We start from the raw sequence: 15,388 nt of genomic DNA on the forward strand, positions 1-15,388 counted from the left end.
TAAGTAAAGAACTTTGTCGAATTAATGAAGAAACAGAACAGATGCTTATTCTTCAGGAGGAAGAATGAGGCAACTGTAAATTGTTGTAGTTTGGTTTTGGATGAGAAGAGCATTATACACATAGCATGAAATGACAGAACACAGCAACTGTTTTGGCTGCAAAGCCAGTGTGTTCAGTACTTGACATTACAGGGTAAAAAAAGGATTAAGACTAAAATAAAACAAAAAAGTAAAATGGCAGATTCTTTTGTTATCATAGGTTAGCAGGCCTTCTCTTCTTCAAATACAGGTCAAAAATATTTTCATATACTTTTCTCTAAACTATCTATATAGGTACACTATAGTACCTAAATTATTTCTTCATTAACAAGGCCAAATAAACTAGTGTTGTTAATGAAGCAGCCAACTCAAAGGAAGTTCTTGCCTAAAATTTCCAACATCCTAAATAATGCATGATTAAGTTCAAGTGGGACAGACATTCAGGTTTTTGTTTCTCCTAAACAAGAAAATTGCATCTGTGATTAGCAAGCATTTCATTAAAACAGCATCCTTTTTTCCTCTCTCTTAAAGCTTGCAGGAAGACAACGAGATGATACTGATCTGCATGGAGAGTGATCTATCACACAATTAGCTAAATGTAGAGGAGAGAAATGATGCTAAAAAGGCAACTCAGAACCGTCCAAACACTAAGATTATTGGCTGTACATTTGAGTAAATCTACACAAAGGAATGCCTATAAAAGCAAAACTCTTTGATCTTAATATGTTTCATGCAGAAATCCACTCCAAAAGGGGAGTCAAGTGTTCATAGCAAATTCTTACTCATTTAGTCTGGCAATTTAACCAGCAGACACTGAATCCAGCTCAGCCCAGGACCAGATGGTATTCATCCAGAACTTCTAAAGGAAATAGTAAAATTATTAAACATGATGTGTTATCTCTTGCTTAGAACTATGCTGTTGCCAGAGGAAAAAAAAAAAAATGGTGCAAATGTGATGCCACTGTTTAAAATGGGATCCAGGGTAACTAAACCCTTGGAATTATGAGCCAGTCTGTAAGCCTGGCACTCACAGAAGGAAAACTGGTGAGGATTGTAATAACAGATAAAAATCTTTGAACACATGGTCTGAACAAATATTGTAGAGGAAAGCTACACCTTGCAGATTTAGAGATCTGAGCATGTGAACAAGATGATACAGTTTGTTTTAAACAGTAACTACATAGTTGTTGGGGTTTGCACAAGATAGCACTCCTTCACTTGTTCCGTGCTCGCTTTTGGTTGAAATTAGTACCCTGTGGAGTCAGTCATGGCTCAGTACTTATCCCTCAGCCCTTCATGTCTATGCTCCCCATGCTGCCTCACACCACTGCGCTCTCCAGATATTTGCTGTCTGCACAGTGTACAACTATGCCCAGAGGCTTCACAAAGCGGGCTGCGTCCAAGACAGTTTGGTCCATTTTGCATTTCTGTTGACTACATGAAGCCTCTGGCTGTGGTTGCTGGCCTTGTTGGCATCAGCCCTCTTGCATGTGCTTAGGAAGCATGTCTTGATGTTGTCATGGGCCCATCCCTTGAGATGGGAATAGGTAAGGAGCTCCTACTGTCCTGGAGAAGCTGATCCTTCACACCTTCCCACATACAGTTGAGACCGATGCAAGAAACACACACTGGCTTTGTAGTGTTGCACTGACCTGCAGCCCTGGCCAACCTCTCACCCTCTGAGAGCAAGGGGGTTAGTGGGACCATGCTGTGGTATGTACCACTGATAACTAGCTACATCCAGGACTTCCAGAGGTGAAGAACATCATGCCAAATCTTCCACAAGAGCCCACTGCTCTCTGACAGTTCAACTTTTTTCATGTGGCATGGTCATGGTAGGATTTTGAACCATGAACTGGTGATTCGGTGGTGGCAATGCCAGTAAAGGTCTTAACTCAGCAGACTACATGCTGAGCTTTTCAATGACTTGCATGGGTGCTTCAGGCTTCATATTTTCTTTCTTTAACTTAAAACATTATTCCCTCATGCTGTGTGCACAACCCACATCACTGAGCTGCTGTATCACTTCTTGTTTTGCTTCTTCATTGCTTCTCTTGGTGGAGCTTCCTAAGGCCTGGGATGATTTAAGGGATGGCAATCCATGTTCACAGACAGTCATAGAAAACATCTGGGCCAAGGGAGCAAAGTTCACATGGATTTGCTTGCCAGAAAAAAACTAGGAGAATCATGGAAGCAGGAGTTTAGAAGCAATTTCATATCATGGACAAGTAGACCATTGGTCTGGAGTGAAACAGGGAACAACATGATTAGAAGATTGGAAGTAAAAAGTAGGAATGAAATGTAGGAGTGAAAGGCAATTATGAATGGAGCCCCACAGGAAGCTTTGCTACAGCTGTTCATCTCTCTCATAAATGCTCCAGAAAATGGGAAGAGGGTGAGGTAAGGGTTTTCTGCTCATGTTAAATCATGCAAGGAAAGGAGAAACAAAAACTGACTTTGAAGAATTGCAGAAAGTTCTTTCTGATAAAATGGGAAAATAAAAATCACTGCAAAGCAGAAAACAATTATATTTTTTTCATGAACAGTGTAAGACTCTAAACTAGATATTACTATGCAGGAAAGAGACTACTGAATATATGGTAGGTCCTTCCGTGAAAACATCAGTTCAATTCTCAGTAGTCATAAAAAAGGCAAATAGGATTGCTGGAATTATTAGGAAAGGAACAGAGCTAAAAACAACACATAAACTCAATATGCCATTATTTAAATCCTTATTTCATCTTTACGTGTTGGCATCTGTGAAAGACTGTAGAATAGTTTGAAAAGATTTTAGACCTGAGCCATGATGGAAGATATGAAATCGATTGTTTACAAGGAATGAATAACCAATCTGATGTTCTTCCATATGACAAAATAATGACAGGTACAGAGAAGTTAACTTCAGAATGATATTTCACTGTCGTGATACAGTGAAAGTCAATAGCCCCAGTGTAATCTCTTTAATTGCAGTCATCCCCCTAATGATCCCCCTAATCTTGCCTTCCTTCCTGATCACTATGTCTTCCCCCAGACCTCCATTCACTCTATTTCTTCTCTTGGCTTTAACCAGGTCCTGAAGACTTCATGAAATACCCTATGCAATCCAGTTTAGCAAGTCTGGAAGCCCAGCACATGATGACAAGTTCACAGACGCAGTCTACATTTGACAACACAAATAAAAATTAATCTTTCTCTTTAGTGTAACATTGCTTCCTCAAGGTACAGGAATAACTAAGCTGTAACTTATCACAACACCATCAGTTAACCCCCCGCCCCAGAAATACAGTATAAAAACTGTAGGTTAAAACTTAATTGAGAGAGAATCCAGCCCCAAATAACAACACATTTATGGTAAATAAATAATACAGTAAATAAAAATACTGCTAATATCAGCCGTTCAACACAACTGCAGCTGAAAACATATCTGACCATTTTTCTAATACAGATCTAATAGAAGGTGCCAGGAATCCAGAAAGATCTCTTCCACATTAAGAATAAGACCAGAACAACATTTTGACATCTTGCTTACAGAAAGACTTGGAACTGCATTATGGGCTATTTAATTCAGTAAAGGAGTTACTAAACACAATTACCTAGCCTGTGTTTTGCAGCAGGTCAGACCATTATAATAATTTTAAATAATTATAATATCTTCTTTTGACACACAATAGTTTCTTAAAGCTCAAAATCTTTCAGATTGAATGCTACTTCATGACATAAGAAAATGCTTTAAAATTTAGATTTCACTGCAATGAGTCACATATGGACATGGAAAACAGTCTCAGTATCTTAAGTGTAAAGGACACCTTGTAAGACATAGGCTACACAGTTTGGTCTATGTTGGTTTGTCCTTGATTTTTCTTCAGCAGAAAGTAATTTACAAAGGAAAGAGAAGTTAACGAGAAATTTGGGCAGTTTGGACTATTCTGCATCTTCCTGTAGTCTATGAAGAAGAGCAAAAGGCAATCTAAGTTCAGTAGTCCTTTCCAAAAAGTGTCCATTACTTTTCCTGTGCATTACTACTATTAAATCACAAGCTGTCTTGGCTGCCATTTCAGCTGTTTGGGATATTATAATAATTTTAAATTGTCATAGAAAATGTTCAGGAAATACTGAAATAATTACAAATAAATTCAAAACTAAAACAACAAAAAAAATTTCTATGTTTAATTAAATTGTTTGTCATTTAATAGAGTGATTTATTAGGAACACTCATCAATTTAATAATAGAAAACATATCAAACACTTACAGCTGAATTAGGCAGCTGAGAAAATTTGGTTTTGGAGATGTTGGTACCTAATGTTCAAGCTTAATGCTCAGTCATTGCAGAAATGGAAACATTTTAATTTTTGCTTCTTCAATATGATTTTCTCCCATTTTGAGATTCATGAGTGGAAAAATAAACTAGCATATGTCATTAGGGATTAATTTCCTACCAGTACATTACACCTTTAAAAGTGGAATTGAGTCCTGCTGGACTGAATGGTTTTTTTAGCTGAGATGGTTACACATTGCATATACTGATTGCCATCTTGAGTCATTTTATCTCATATTTTAAAAACTGCAGAAATCTATAAGCGAAATGGAAAAAATATAATTAATATGCTAAATTAAAGATAATTTAGAAATTAGAATTTAGATATAACTTTTCAATCTACTTTGCTATGTGCCTGTTCCTGTTAATGGCACTATAAAGTAAAGTGGGCAAGACTGGCAAAGAAATCCAGGCCTTCCAGTCTGTGTATATCAACTTTACGGGGTCTGAGCTTGTTATTAGGAACGTGTTCTTGCTCTTCCTGTTTAAGTAGAAGAGATTTTAAATGTGAAATTTTTTTTCCATTGAGTTATAGCAGGGACTCATTTATAATATTAGTTTATATTTTTGTCCATAAACAAGCTGTATGCTGGAAGTTAAAAGCCCATGACTTTGTAAAAACACCAGAGAGGATGATGTTTATGTATTCAAAAAGCAGAACTCAGAAGAAAGGGTTTCTTTCAAACAATCAAGATCGTTGTGTTTTACACTAATGCGTAACTAATGTGCCACAGCTTATCGGTTCATCAAGTTTGTATTCGAGTCATATACAAGTCCTTGCATTGAGGCTTCTGCTTGTATTAACTGACAATTCTAATACATACTTTCATAAGGTTTGATCCAAGAGCATTGAAATTAGTGAGTCTTTCTATTGACTTATTGGGGTTTGGCTCAGGCACATCACCAAATGAAATAAATGTAACAGCTCTTGTTTTTCTGAGAATACCCAGTCTTCAGTCTGCTCCGAAAATTCTGAAGATAAGAATCATTTTTATGTAAGGAATGTCAAATCTTCACTATGTTTTTCTCTTCTCTGCCCTTTTATTCAGCTACTCTTACCATTTTAAATGTTGTTGGTTGAGAGACGGATTTATCACTCTCATCACTCACTGGTTGTGATTTACTGGCCAGGGCGTAACAGACCCTCTGAGAAATATTGCAGAGATGTGAGTAGAAGCATTCTTGCAAGGGGTTAATGCTGTAATCTTTTTCTAGCCTGTTTATAATCCCAACAGTAGTCCAGTAACAGAAGAGGGTGGATCTAAAAAGTGCCGGAGGGGACGTGTGTGTGGGATGTGCGTGCATATGTGTGAGCGTGATTGTGCACGCATGCTTTGCTTCTCTGAACTGCCTTGTGTGCCCCTGGAATAAATCTTGTTCAGTCTGAACAGGACTCTGTGTGCTGGGTGCTCCTGACAGGGAGTTAGAGGAGCTTCCTTGCACAACCGCCTCTCTTGTATTTCTCCTGAAGATTTCCTTCAGAAATGTATTTGTTTACAGAAAGAATGGGCGGATAGTTACAAACCCACTCTCTTCTTCATCAAAGCTAACCTGTGGATACTGAAGAATGGAAATAGTTGATGCTAGCTTCCTCGGGAACGGTACCAATATTACTGCTTTCCTGTGCGATATCATCTGGGAAAATGACACTTTTTTCTGTGTGGATGATCCATCTTATCCCTCTAAAGGTATGTATAGAAAAAGAGATTTTTTTTCAGGCAGTTTTGGTTTTAGCTGAAAGTAGAGACACTGTGGAAAGAAACAGCTACACGAGGCTTTTTCTGTGAGGGAGTGCAAAATCAGCTGCTTGTTGATAAGTTAGGATGAGAAAGAGGCAGGAAAGAATTTAGTATGTGCTGGTTTTCCAAGTTAAAAATTCATCTAGAACAAAATTTGGATATAATGGAAAATTAAAACAGTACCACTATTGGGCACAAAATGTAAACAGCTGCTAAGGACTTGGAAAAACATGATTTTTACTCTTTGAGCAATTCAGTAACAATGGAGTTATCTGATCTGATACCATGTATGAAAGTGATTAAAAATGAAATTATAGCACTCTCTGGCTGAAAAAAATATCCATGCATTAAAATATTTTTGATTGCTGTATTGTTTCTTACTTTTGCATAAAGGAGGAACTCTCATGGTGAGTGACTGGTGCACACTAAGTAGCGTGAGCAGAACGTGCTTTTGAAAAGTTGTATTTGGCTCTCCAGATGTGTATTGTAGTGCATGTATTGTATTTTAATGTTATGTAATTCAGGTAGATCAGAATAAGTTTAAGCATTTCAGCGCTTTCACTGATTTTGCATTGCTGTAAAGACATAAACCTTAGTAAAATTGAATACAGAGAGGCTTTTACATTTTGATTAAAGGATGAAATATATAATACTAGCCTATGTGCTGTATACTGCATAACTGATTTTTCCTTGTGACAATTTTCAGATTTACATCAGATAATTCGGATTCTGCTGTATTGTTTGATATTTCTGCTCAGCATTTTGGGGAACATGCTGGTAATTACAGTGCTGATAAGAAACAAAAGGATGAGAACAGTCACCAACACATTTCTGCTGTCGCTAGCAGTCAGCGACATGATGCTCTGCCTTTTCTGCATGCCATTCACCCTCATTCCCAACCTGCTGAAAGATTTTATTTTTGGTAGTGCTGTTTGCAAAACTGCTACTTATTTCATGGGTAAGTCTTGGAATTTTGTACTTATTTTGAAAACTGACTAATAAGATAGATGAGAAGGTCATCAAAGGCCGGTAAAAAGCTAATTGTTTCCATCTGCCGTTGAACAGTTACCAAAATCATGGAGAAACAACTTTGTGGTGCAAATCTGCATGGTCCTTGTTTCCTCAGTCTGATCCAGCAAAACACAGAGGTGCCCATTTAATTTTAACAACATACAGAAGTGTTTTGCTGGGTGAGGTTAAGTGAGAAGTGTGTTGCATGATCAAGCTTTAATGAGGAACCCGGCACATGCACTCGCTTACCTGTCACTGACAGAGTTATTAGCAGCGTTCAGATCACCCATCCGAAATGGCAGGGTCATACAGTCCTCACCAAGGGCAGATTCTGCCCACAGATTTTGGGTAGCAGTGATACATGGAAAAAAATAGGCCAAAGTAGGTGTCACTTGGGGATCTGGAAGTTAGAGCGAGCACTCTTTGAGAACAGACCAGGTGTGATCAGAGCTCCCCAGGAGACCACAAAATACAGATACAGCTTTTAGAGGCTGACTTTAAGAGGGATCACTTTTACATGCCTTGCCATACCCCCTTTGGTTGTGGAGGCAGGAATTTAAAAATGCCTGGATTTTGTATGTTAATGTAAGTGATTTCCAATATTTCCTATGCATTTGTTTGTTCCTTAAAAAACAAAACAAAACAAAACAAAACAAAGAAACAAAACAAAACAAACAAAAGATAACATTATGTAAAGCTTTTGCTACCTTGGGAGACCCTTGGTTAATTACAGAAACCTTAGGTCCCCTTTCAACCCATGCCCTTGAGAACTTTGATGTAATGTGAAAGTACACACCTCAAGTGTGCAAATGGGAAATCAACATCTTTTTGAAGATAAAACACAAAAAATTCAAGGCCATGTTTAAACAATTATAATGAATTGTTGCCATAAATACCATCTAACATTACTGAAACTTTGTCATCATTTGCTTATTTCACACTGTGTAAATTACGTTAAAAAAAAAATCCAGTGAAATATTTTTGAACATGAAGTTTTTCATTATGAAGGTGTTTTATTTTAAGAGTCAGAATGTGGATATTTCCCATTAACAGTTCAGGTTAACAGAGGCTTCAGTTAACAGACACTGACATTCATTGCATCACCTATGCTCGATTTTTCATTTTTAGATGTAGGAAGACTTAGTTTACAGATAATTTGTGTAAAGCAAACTATACAAATATTCGCATTTCATATTTTGACCCACATTAGAACATTCACAAAGACTATTAAATGAAATCTCATTCACTGAAAGAAAGGAAATTAGGAGTAAATACTTACAATCTTTCAGTGATAAACTGGGGTACCTCAGTGACAGAAATACAGACCACTGCATTATATTTTATAGTATATGAACAGGCAAAATTAAGGGCACTTGAAGGACAAAGATTCTGCTTCATGACTTCATTTCTCCTGCTTTGTAACTCCATTAGCATCTAATTAAAAAAAGTGATAACATATTTAATTATCTTGAATGAGAAAATGAGATCACCAGTCAAGCAGGACACTTAAAAAAATTAAAACAATAGAAGAGGGACTATGAATTTCTGTGTTAAAAGAGTAATTAACAACGTAATCCCACTGATGTCAAATGAATTTCAGTGCAATTAGTGGAGTGAATAAATCACAGTAGCAAAGAAGAATTAGGAGGAAAAGGGTCTTCTTTCCCTGTTATCAGAATTTCATGGTTTGACAGAATGAATCTTCTCTCTTGGACTTCTGGAGGTAGAGAAGCTCAGAGCAGGAACATGAGTCTGGAGACCCAGACCCATTGTCCACACATTATTTGCTGACTTAATCAGTATGATATTTATAAATATTTTAGCTTATAAATAATTTCCTATCTTTTTATTTTTCTATATGCATACAGAAAGTTAGCAAGACTACTTGAAAATGACATAAGGCTTTAGAACAAGAGAATAACCTTTTTCTTTATTATATATATATAGGTGTCTCTGTAAGTGTATCTACATTCAACCTGGTTGCCATATCTTTGGAGAGATACAGTGCCATTTGCAAACCTCTGCAGTCCAGGGTCTGGCAGACAAAATCTCATGCCTTGAAAGTGATTGCTGCTACCTGGTGTGTTTCCTTTGCTATCATGTCACCATACCCAATTTACAGCAAACTGGTACCTTTTACCAAGTACAACAACACCACAGCAAATATGTGTCGGCTCCTTTGGCCAAGTGATGTCATTCAGCAGTCTTGGTAAGACATAACTGACTATTAGAAAATGCATAATTATCTGGTGGAAAACAGGATTTCATGGTAGCATTAAGCCTACTGAAAATCAAGTATTAACCTTCAGCAAACATTTACACTTCTATCATACTCACTTAAGAAGTTAAAAAAAAATCATATTTTTAATCTGCTTACATTTTGACACTTGCATGACTTTTCTCTTGTCATAGAAGTGATACCCAACATGGCAATGATTCTCACACTATGGTCTGCTAAGCTCCTACTGTTGCTGTAAAGAAAGCATCTGTCACTCTTCAAGTAGGAATACTGTTTTCACTCATTTTATATCAACTTTAATATTTTCCAAGAAATCCTTGATTAATCTTTGAGAAGTGCAGACACATATAAATGCCCCTCTGCGTGCTGCCTTGCCTGTTAATTTGTTTGTCTGAAGGTCCTCTGAAGCAGAGAAGTACAATATGAGAACTTGGAGAGGCTGCAAATGCCCTTCTTGAGAACTGAACCCTTTTGGTCACTTACAGAGAATAGGGGCAGAGAGACGAGGGGAGAGACAGTGCTCCAAGTCCTACACATCCAGGCAGAGTAAGTAAATAGTAGCACTATCAAGCAGCAATATTACTTAGACATTGTGTCCTTGCACAATGACTAAACACTAACTGTCCCTGAGAAGATGTAAGATTTTTTTGGATACCGAAGGTCAGTTGAAACAGGGAACAAGATTAAAATGTGCACCACTTCAGTATGGTGTATCCACAAACGTAGTAAATTTGAATCAATGCTTTCAGTGGTCTCAGGTACTTGGTGGTATGAGTACAGAGGAAGAGAGAGGGTACAGGGAGAAATTCTCTTCTCCGTGGTGTCATTGCAGATTCCCAGGTGCATTAGAGAGTGTGCACCAAAGTCCCAGGTTGCAGAAGGGACACAGGCTCATGAATGCATTTAAACAGAATTATTTCCCCATCCTGTAATCACGTTAGAGAAGCTCCCTAGGAGAGTAACAGATGTGCAACCAAGTAAAAGCTGCTTCCTTTAGCAAAGGGGTTGCCAGACCTGGGATCCCTTCACAGGGGCTCTGCGCGGTCCCAGCGATGAAAGCCCAGGTCATGGCTGCTCCGTCCCTGCCCACGTGTGCCACGAACCTTGGCAAGGCAGACCTCACCCAAGTAGTGGCCGCCAGTACCAGGGGCTCCTTTGAGAATCAGCAGCTGCTCATTTGGCTTCTGCAAGGCAATTTTTATATCATTCAAACCTACAGAGCACCTGATGCTCACCTGGTTATCGCAGGGAGCCCCACTCATGGGCAGAGAGACCTTATGTCCCCGCTAACCACTGTGGGAGTGCTCATCTCCTCTGGGCCTGCGGAGGTTGGGTGACAGAGATGTTTTGCAGCTACAATAGCCTTGTTCCTGCTGTACTTTTCTGGGGAAAGAAGAAATGTGAAACTTCTAATTTCCAGAGCTGTCAAAACTATGCTTCATATTAGCATGAAAAAGTTTCAGAAAAATCTTTAAATCCTGCCCCACAAAATTTTCACCTGGAGAAAAAGGAATTTTTCTGGTTTTGTGCTGTTCTCTGGTCTCAGTTTGTCTTTTGATCCTTTAGGTACACTTTCCTGCTACTCATACTCTTTCTTATACCTGGGATTATAATGATGGTTGCATATGGCCTAATTTCTTTGGAACTCTACAGAGGAATACAATTTGATGCCAGCCAGAGAAAATCTTCGCGAGGTAACAATATATTTAGGTTTGGGTTTGGTTTTTTTTTTAAGTTAGCGTTGAAGATACGAGCAGCCATCCTGAGGCTATGAACAGGAAAATTTTCTATTAGCAAAATTGATCATTATGGACAGTTATAGTTGTGAACCTGCCTGATGCATTTGTTGATTGAAGTTATTCCATTATTCACTAGCAAATAATTCCTCACCTATGGCTTGTTTGAAAAGACTCTGGGCAGGATGCATTAAATTTGTAATTTGCCAATTATAGATATACCAAGATTTTTTTTCTGGCAGTGGATGAGGACCATTTTTGTCAATAAACACTGCAATAAAAATTGCCAAATTAAGATAGAAGCATATAATTTTGAAAACTATCTTCAGTGAATACTTGAGCAAACAGTGTTCTTACATCTTTTGCATCAATTTATATAGTGTTAAGATGTGTGAGTATTGAGAGATAGCAGACACGGAGCAGCTGATACATGACTGAATCAGAAGTAGGCCAGTGCCGCCTTTGCATCAGTTGTTCAGCCATGAATTATGTTATTTATTTAGCTTTAGACTCCATTTTTTTTTAATTTTTTTTTTATTTTGAATCACTAATCAGAGATATGTTGCCTACTATTTAAGTGCTAATTTATATGTACAGAAAGAAAAATAAGTACCTGCAGTGCCAAATACGAGGATGGGGATGGATGCTACCTCAACAAAACCAAAAGAAAAAGGAAAATACCATTGCAACAGCTCTCCTCTACTAGCTGTAGCAAAATAGACAGGGTAAGAAGCAGCAGCTCTTCTGCCAACTTAATGGCCAAGAAACTCGTCATCCGCATGTTGATGGTGATAGTGGTTATGTTTTTCATTTGCTGGACTCCCATCTTCAGTGTTAATGCCTGGCGCGCGTTCGACACCACTTCAGCAGACCAGCGTCTCTCAGGGGCTCCTATCTCCTTTATCCACTTGTTGTCCTACACGTCTGCCTGCGTGAACCCTATCATATACTGCTTTATGAACAAGCGTTTCCGCATGGGTTTTCTAGCCACTTTCACCTGCTGTGCAAAGCAAAAGCCCCCTGCAATACGGGGAGAGGGTGGTGACGAAGAGGAGGGGAAGACAACAGGGGCTTCTCTCTCCAAATGTTCTTACACGCACATGAATGCATCTGCACCCCCCTGAGTGGCATCAGAAGAGCCAATGAGTGGCCTACAGAAATTCAAGTATCGATCATCTGGTCTTGGAAAGTGACTGTGGCATCAGCTGAACGTGATTTAGTTCTGAGGTAATGAAACACTTCAGCTGACAGTAAGCGCGGTGACAATTTTATGGGAAATGGATGCTATCACTGTCTGAGCTTTATATCACTTTCCCTTCAAAAGTACAGAGGAGGAAGAGGGCTCTTTGAAGATAAGGGACTTTATAAAAAGCCCTAGAAGATGCTCTGTTTGTCATAAATTCTCCTGTAAAAATTGGTGTCCTTTACATCAACAGTTTCACTCAGTTTTCGGCTGCAGTTCCAAGTATCTCTTGAAATTTCCATGATACTAGTAGATTCTCCTCAAACATGAATACATGTATTGCAGTCTTCACTTCAATATCTATGCCTCATAATCAAAATATTTGAGTTACATTTGTAGTATCTTTTCACATTTTAGCTGAGCTAATACATGTTGAGATCATTTTGGTGTCACAGTTAATTAAAAGAATTTTAGGGTGGAGAAAATGGGCTTGTCCATGTGAAAATAATGCTTTTAAGTAAAATAATTTAAACTTTCTTTTTTTTTTTTTTTAATAAAATTAAAATATTATTGGCGACTTTGTGGATGGAATGCATTCTTCACTTAGGCAGTAATCGAAAGTAACAATTTAATGTACTTTTGGTTTAAATACACTCTATAGAAGAAACACAAAGCACTTGTTTTCTCCTGTGCAGCTGCAAACTCCGACACGTGCAAATGGCAAGGTCTTAGATGAGCCCCAAAGGCTTGTGTGGAAATTGTCACACTGGAAATCACAGGGGTAAAGGCAAAGAGGTGATTTTACAAAAGACAGAGGACTAAAGATGTAAGATGATGCCCACAGTAATCATACATTTCATAAATATATTCACAGTCACTCCTAGCATGGTACTGCCCACAAGGAAATAGAAGCCATTAGAGGTGGAAAGGCAAAAAGAACAGACACAACGAGCAAATGCTGAAAGACTTTGTCAGAAAACATAGTGTTTCTAAATTTTGAAACATCTATTTTCTCCAACTAGCCGTAAACAGACTCAACATAGAAAAAAAGACTTTGGATGATGTAATTATTGATGTTTTATTGAGTAAGGAATCCAGTTTCTTTCCTGTCCAGTGTACAGGAGAGTGTGGGTCTTCAGGTCATGCTCTTTGCCTTGTGGAGCTCTGCAGGTGAAGTTACATCATTTATTTTGTTTTGTGAAAATATCCTGTTGGAGATGCTTCTGTTTTCTAGCTGAATCAATATAATTTTAAAACTTGTTATTAGTCAGAGATTAAATTTGAGCACAGAATGGAATGTAGGCATGGATATTAAATATAAACCCCTGTCAAGGTTTTTAATCAGGAAAATCTGATCTGTTTACAGAATGATTTTAAATTGGAAATATAGTTTGAGTTCCAGGCACCCAGATCCATGTTCTGCACTCAGTTATTGCTTGAAACAGTTTACCCATAAAACTTAGCACACAACTTTGGCTATTATTTTATTTGCATCCAGCTTGTCCACAGACAGGAAATTAAAAAAAAATTCTAAACACCATTTATGCACAATCCATAGAAACAATGTTTTGCCTGCCACGTTAATAAAGTAGCACTGTTCCTGGAATGGCACTGAGATTACTGACATTGATCTGACCTTCTGCATATACCCATCAAATTAAATTATGGGATTTAATTCTTAACAATGAAGTGAAAATTTTACTTCACTTAAGGGTGCAGGATGAGACCCTCTATAAACCTGTCCTGTGTGTTGAAACCAAAAGAAAAAACTCAGCTGCTTTTGGATTTATGTGGAAGAGTAAGAGCAGAAAAAATATTTGTGAAGTATTTTATACTATTTGAAAGTCTGGCTTTATTACAGGACATAGTTTAAAAATTGTTGTTTAAGTAAAAAAAAAAATCAAATCTTAATAATATACTGGATGTGAATATTGCTGACTATGCACTGTATAGCAAGGCAGCCTACTGCACAGCTCTGTATGCACTTCAAAAGGCAAATTCCTTTTTGTAGATGTAGATTCTCTGGTACCTTTAGAGCCCACATAGCAGTACATGCACCGTTCACCTGCTCCCACTGATTTAGTCTGAGAATAGTGGTTTCAGATGAAAGGAAAAAGCTATTTTCAACAATGCCTTAATCAGATCACAGGCCCCCATGGCCACCAGTACCCGCGGCTGAAAGGAGCAGAGTCTCTGATTGATTCCCCACTTGTAACTATCAGGAAGCACAATTTGAAGGTGATGAAGTGAGGGAGGCAGGAGAAGATCCCGATGGAGTGGTGGTTGGATGACACTCAGGGAAGGGTTAGAAATGTGCCACTACAGACACGTTTCCTTTTGTCCAAGGCTCATCTGTGTGTGTGTCACTCTTTCCCTCCATTGCCCTCTATGCACTCTTTTTCTCTTTAAACCAGCAAATTACCTCTTTGACCAAGCTCTCAAAGTCATGAGCCTTAAGCCAAATACCAGGAAGGAGTAGGAATTAAGTTTTTAAAATGCAATATTGCAATCCGGTCATTTTGTCTTTTGCCCTGATCTCCTAGCACAGGAAATCTCAGCCTTCCTGCAACCTGCATGCATCTTAATGCCATTTTCCCTTATCTGTGCATTTCAGAATTCATTCCTGGCACTGAATGTTGCCCTTTCATTGCTAAAGAGTCGTGCAATCCTCCCAGCACCTTTAATTCAGATACTGCTGACAGTGGAAATGTATCTTCGATAATAGATGTGGGTAGAATAAACGCATCAGAATAAAAGAGCCCATTAAGTCTCTGTTGTGATTTGAGCTCAGAGGGCACCTGAGCACCACACAGCTGCTCACTCTCCCCTTCCCCCCTGCACTGAGAAGGAGACAATAAAACAAAAGGCTCAGGAATTGAGATAGGACAGGAAGGGGTGACTCACCCATTACTGTGACCGGCAAAAGTCCGACTCGTTAGGGGAAGAAAGAAAGAACATCAAATTAATACAGACACTAACAACAACAGCATTTAACAGACAGAGTAGGACAGTGAGAAGCATTACCATATCTTGAAAACACCTTCCCCTACACCTCCTTTCCTCTCAGGCTCAGATTTGCTCCTGATATTTCTACCTCCTCCCCCCCAGCGGCGCAGGGGCAGGGA

At 38.4% G+C, this 15,388-nt stretch overlaps 1 protein-coding gene across 1 annotated transcript; it reads left to right on the top strand.

The window, feature by feature from the left end:
- Nucleotides 1-5,529: 5,529 nt before the first annotated feature.
- On the top strand, nucleotides 5,530-12,916 carry CCKAR (cholecystokinin A receptor). The gene is made up of 5 exons (XM_009970229.3): nucleotides 5,530-6,043; nucleotides 6,801-7,052; nucleotides 9,053-9,314; nucleotides 10,911-11,038; nucleotides 11,678-12,916. The coding sequence occupies exons 1-5, from the start codon at nucleotides 5,923-5,925 to the stop codon at nucleotides 12,202-12,204; spliced, it is 1,290 nt and encodes a 429-aa protein (XP_009968531.2). The 5' UTR covers nucleotides 5,530-5,922; the 3' UTR covers nucleotides 12,205-12,916.
- Nucleotides 12,917-15,388: the final 2,472 nt, after the last annotated feature.

The sequence above is a fragment of the Tyto alba genome, unplaced genomic scaffold, assembly GCF_018691265.1.
Source record: "Tyto alba isolate M040663 unplaced genomic scaffold, T.alba_DEE_v4.0 Super-Scaffold_6, whole genome shotgun sequence".
NCBI classification, from domain to species: domain Eukaryota; kingdom Metazoa; phylum Chordata; class Aves; order Strigiformes; family Tytonidae; genus Tyto; species Tyto alba.

Coding starts and splice junctions, on each gene's coding strand:
- CCKAR (XM_009970229.3), top strand. CDS start 5,923: ATGGAAATAGTTGATGCTAGCTTCCTCGGGAACGGTACCAATATTACT. Junction 6,044..6,800: donor TCCATCTTATCCCTCTAAAG/GTATGTATAGAA, acceptor GACAATTTTCAG/ATTTACATCAGATAATTCGG. Junction 11,039..11,677: donor CCAGAGAAAATCTTCGCGAG/GTAACAATATAT, acceptor TTATATGTACAG/AAAGAAAAATAAGTACCTGC.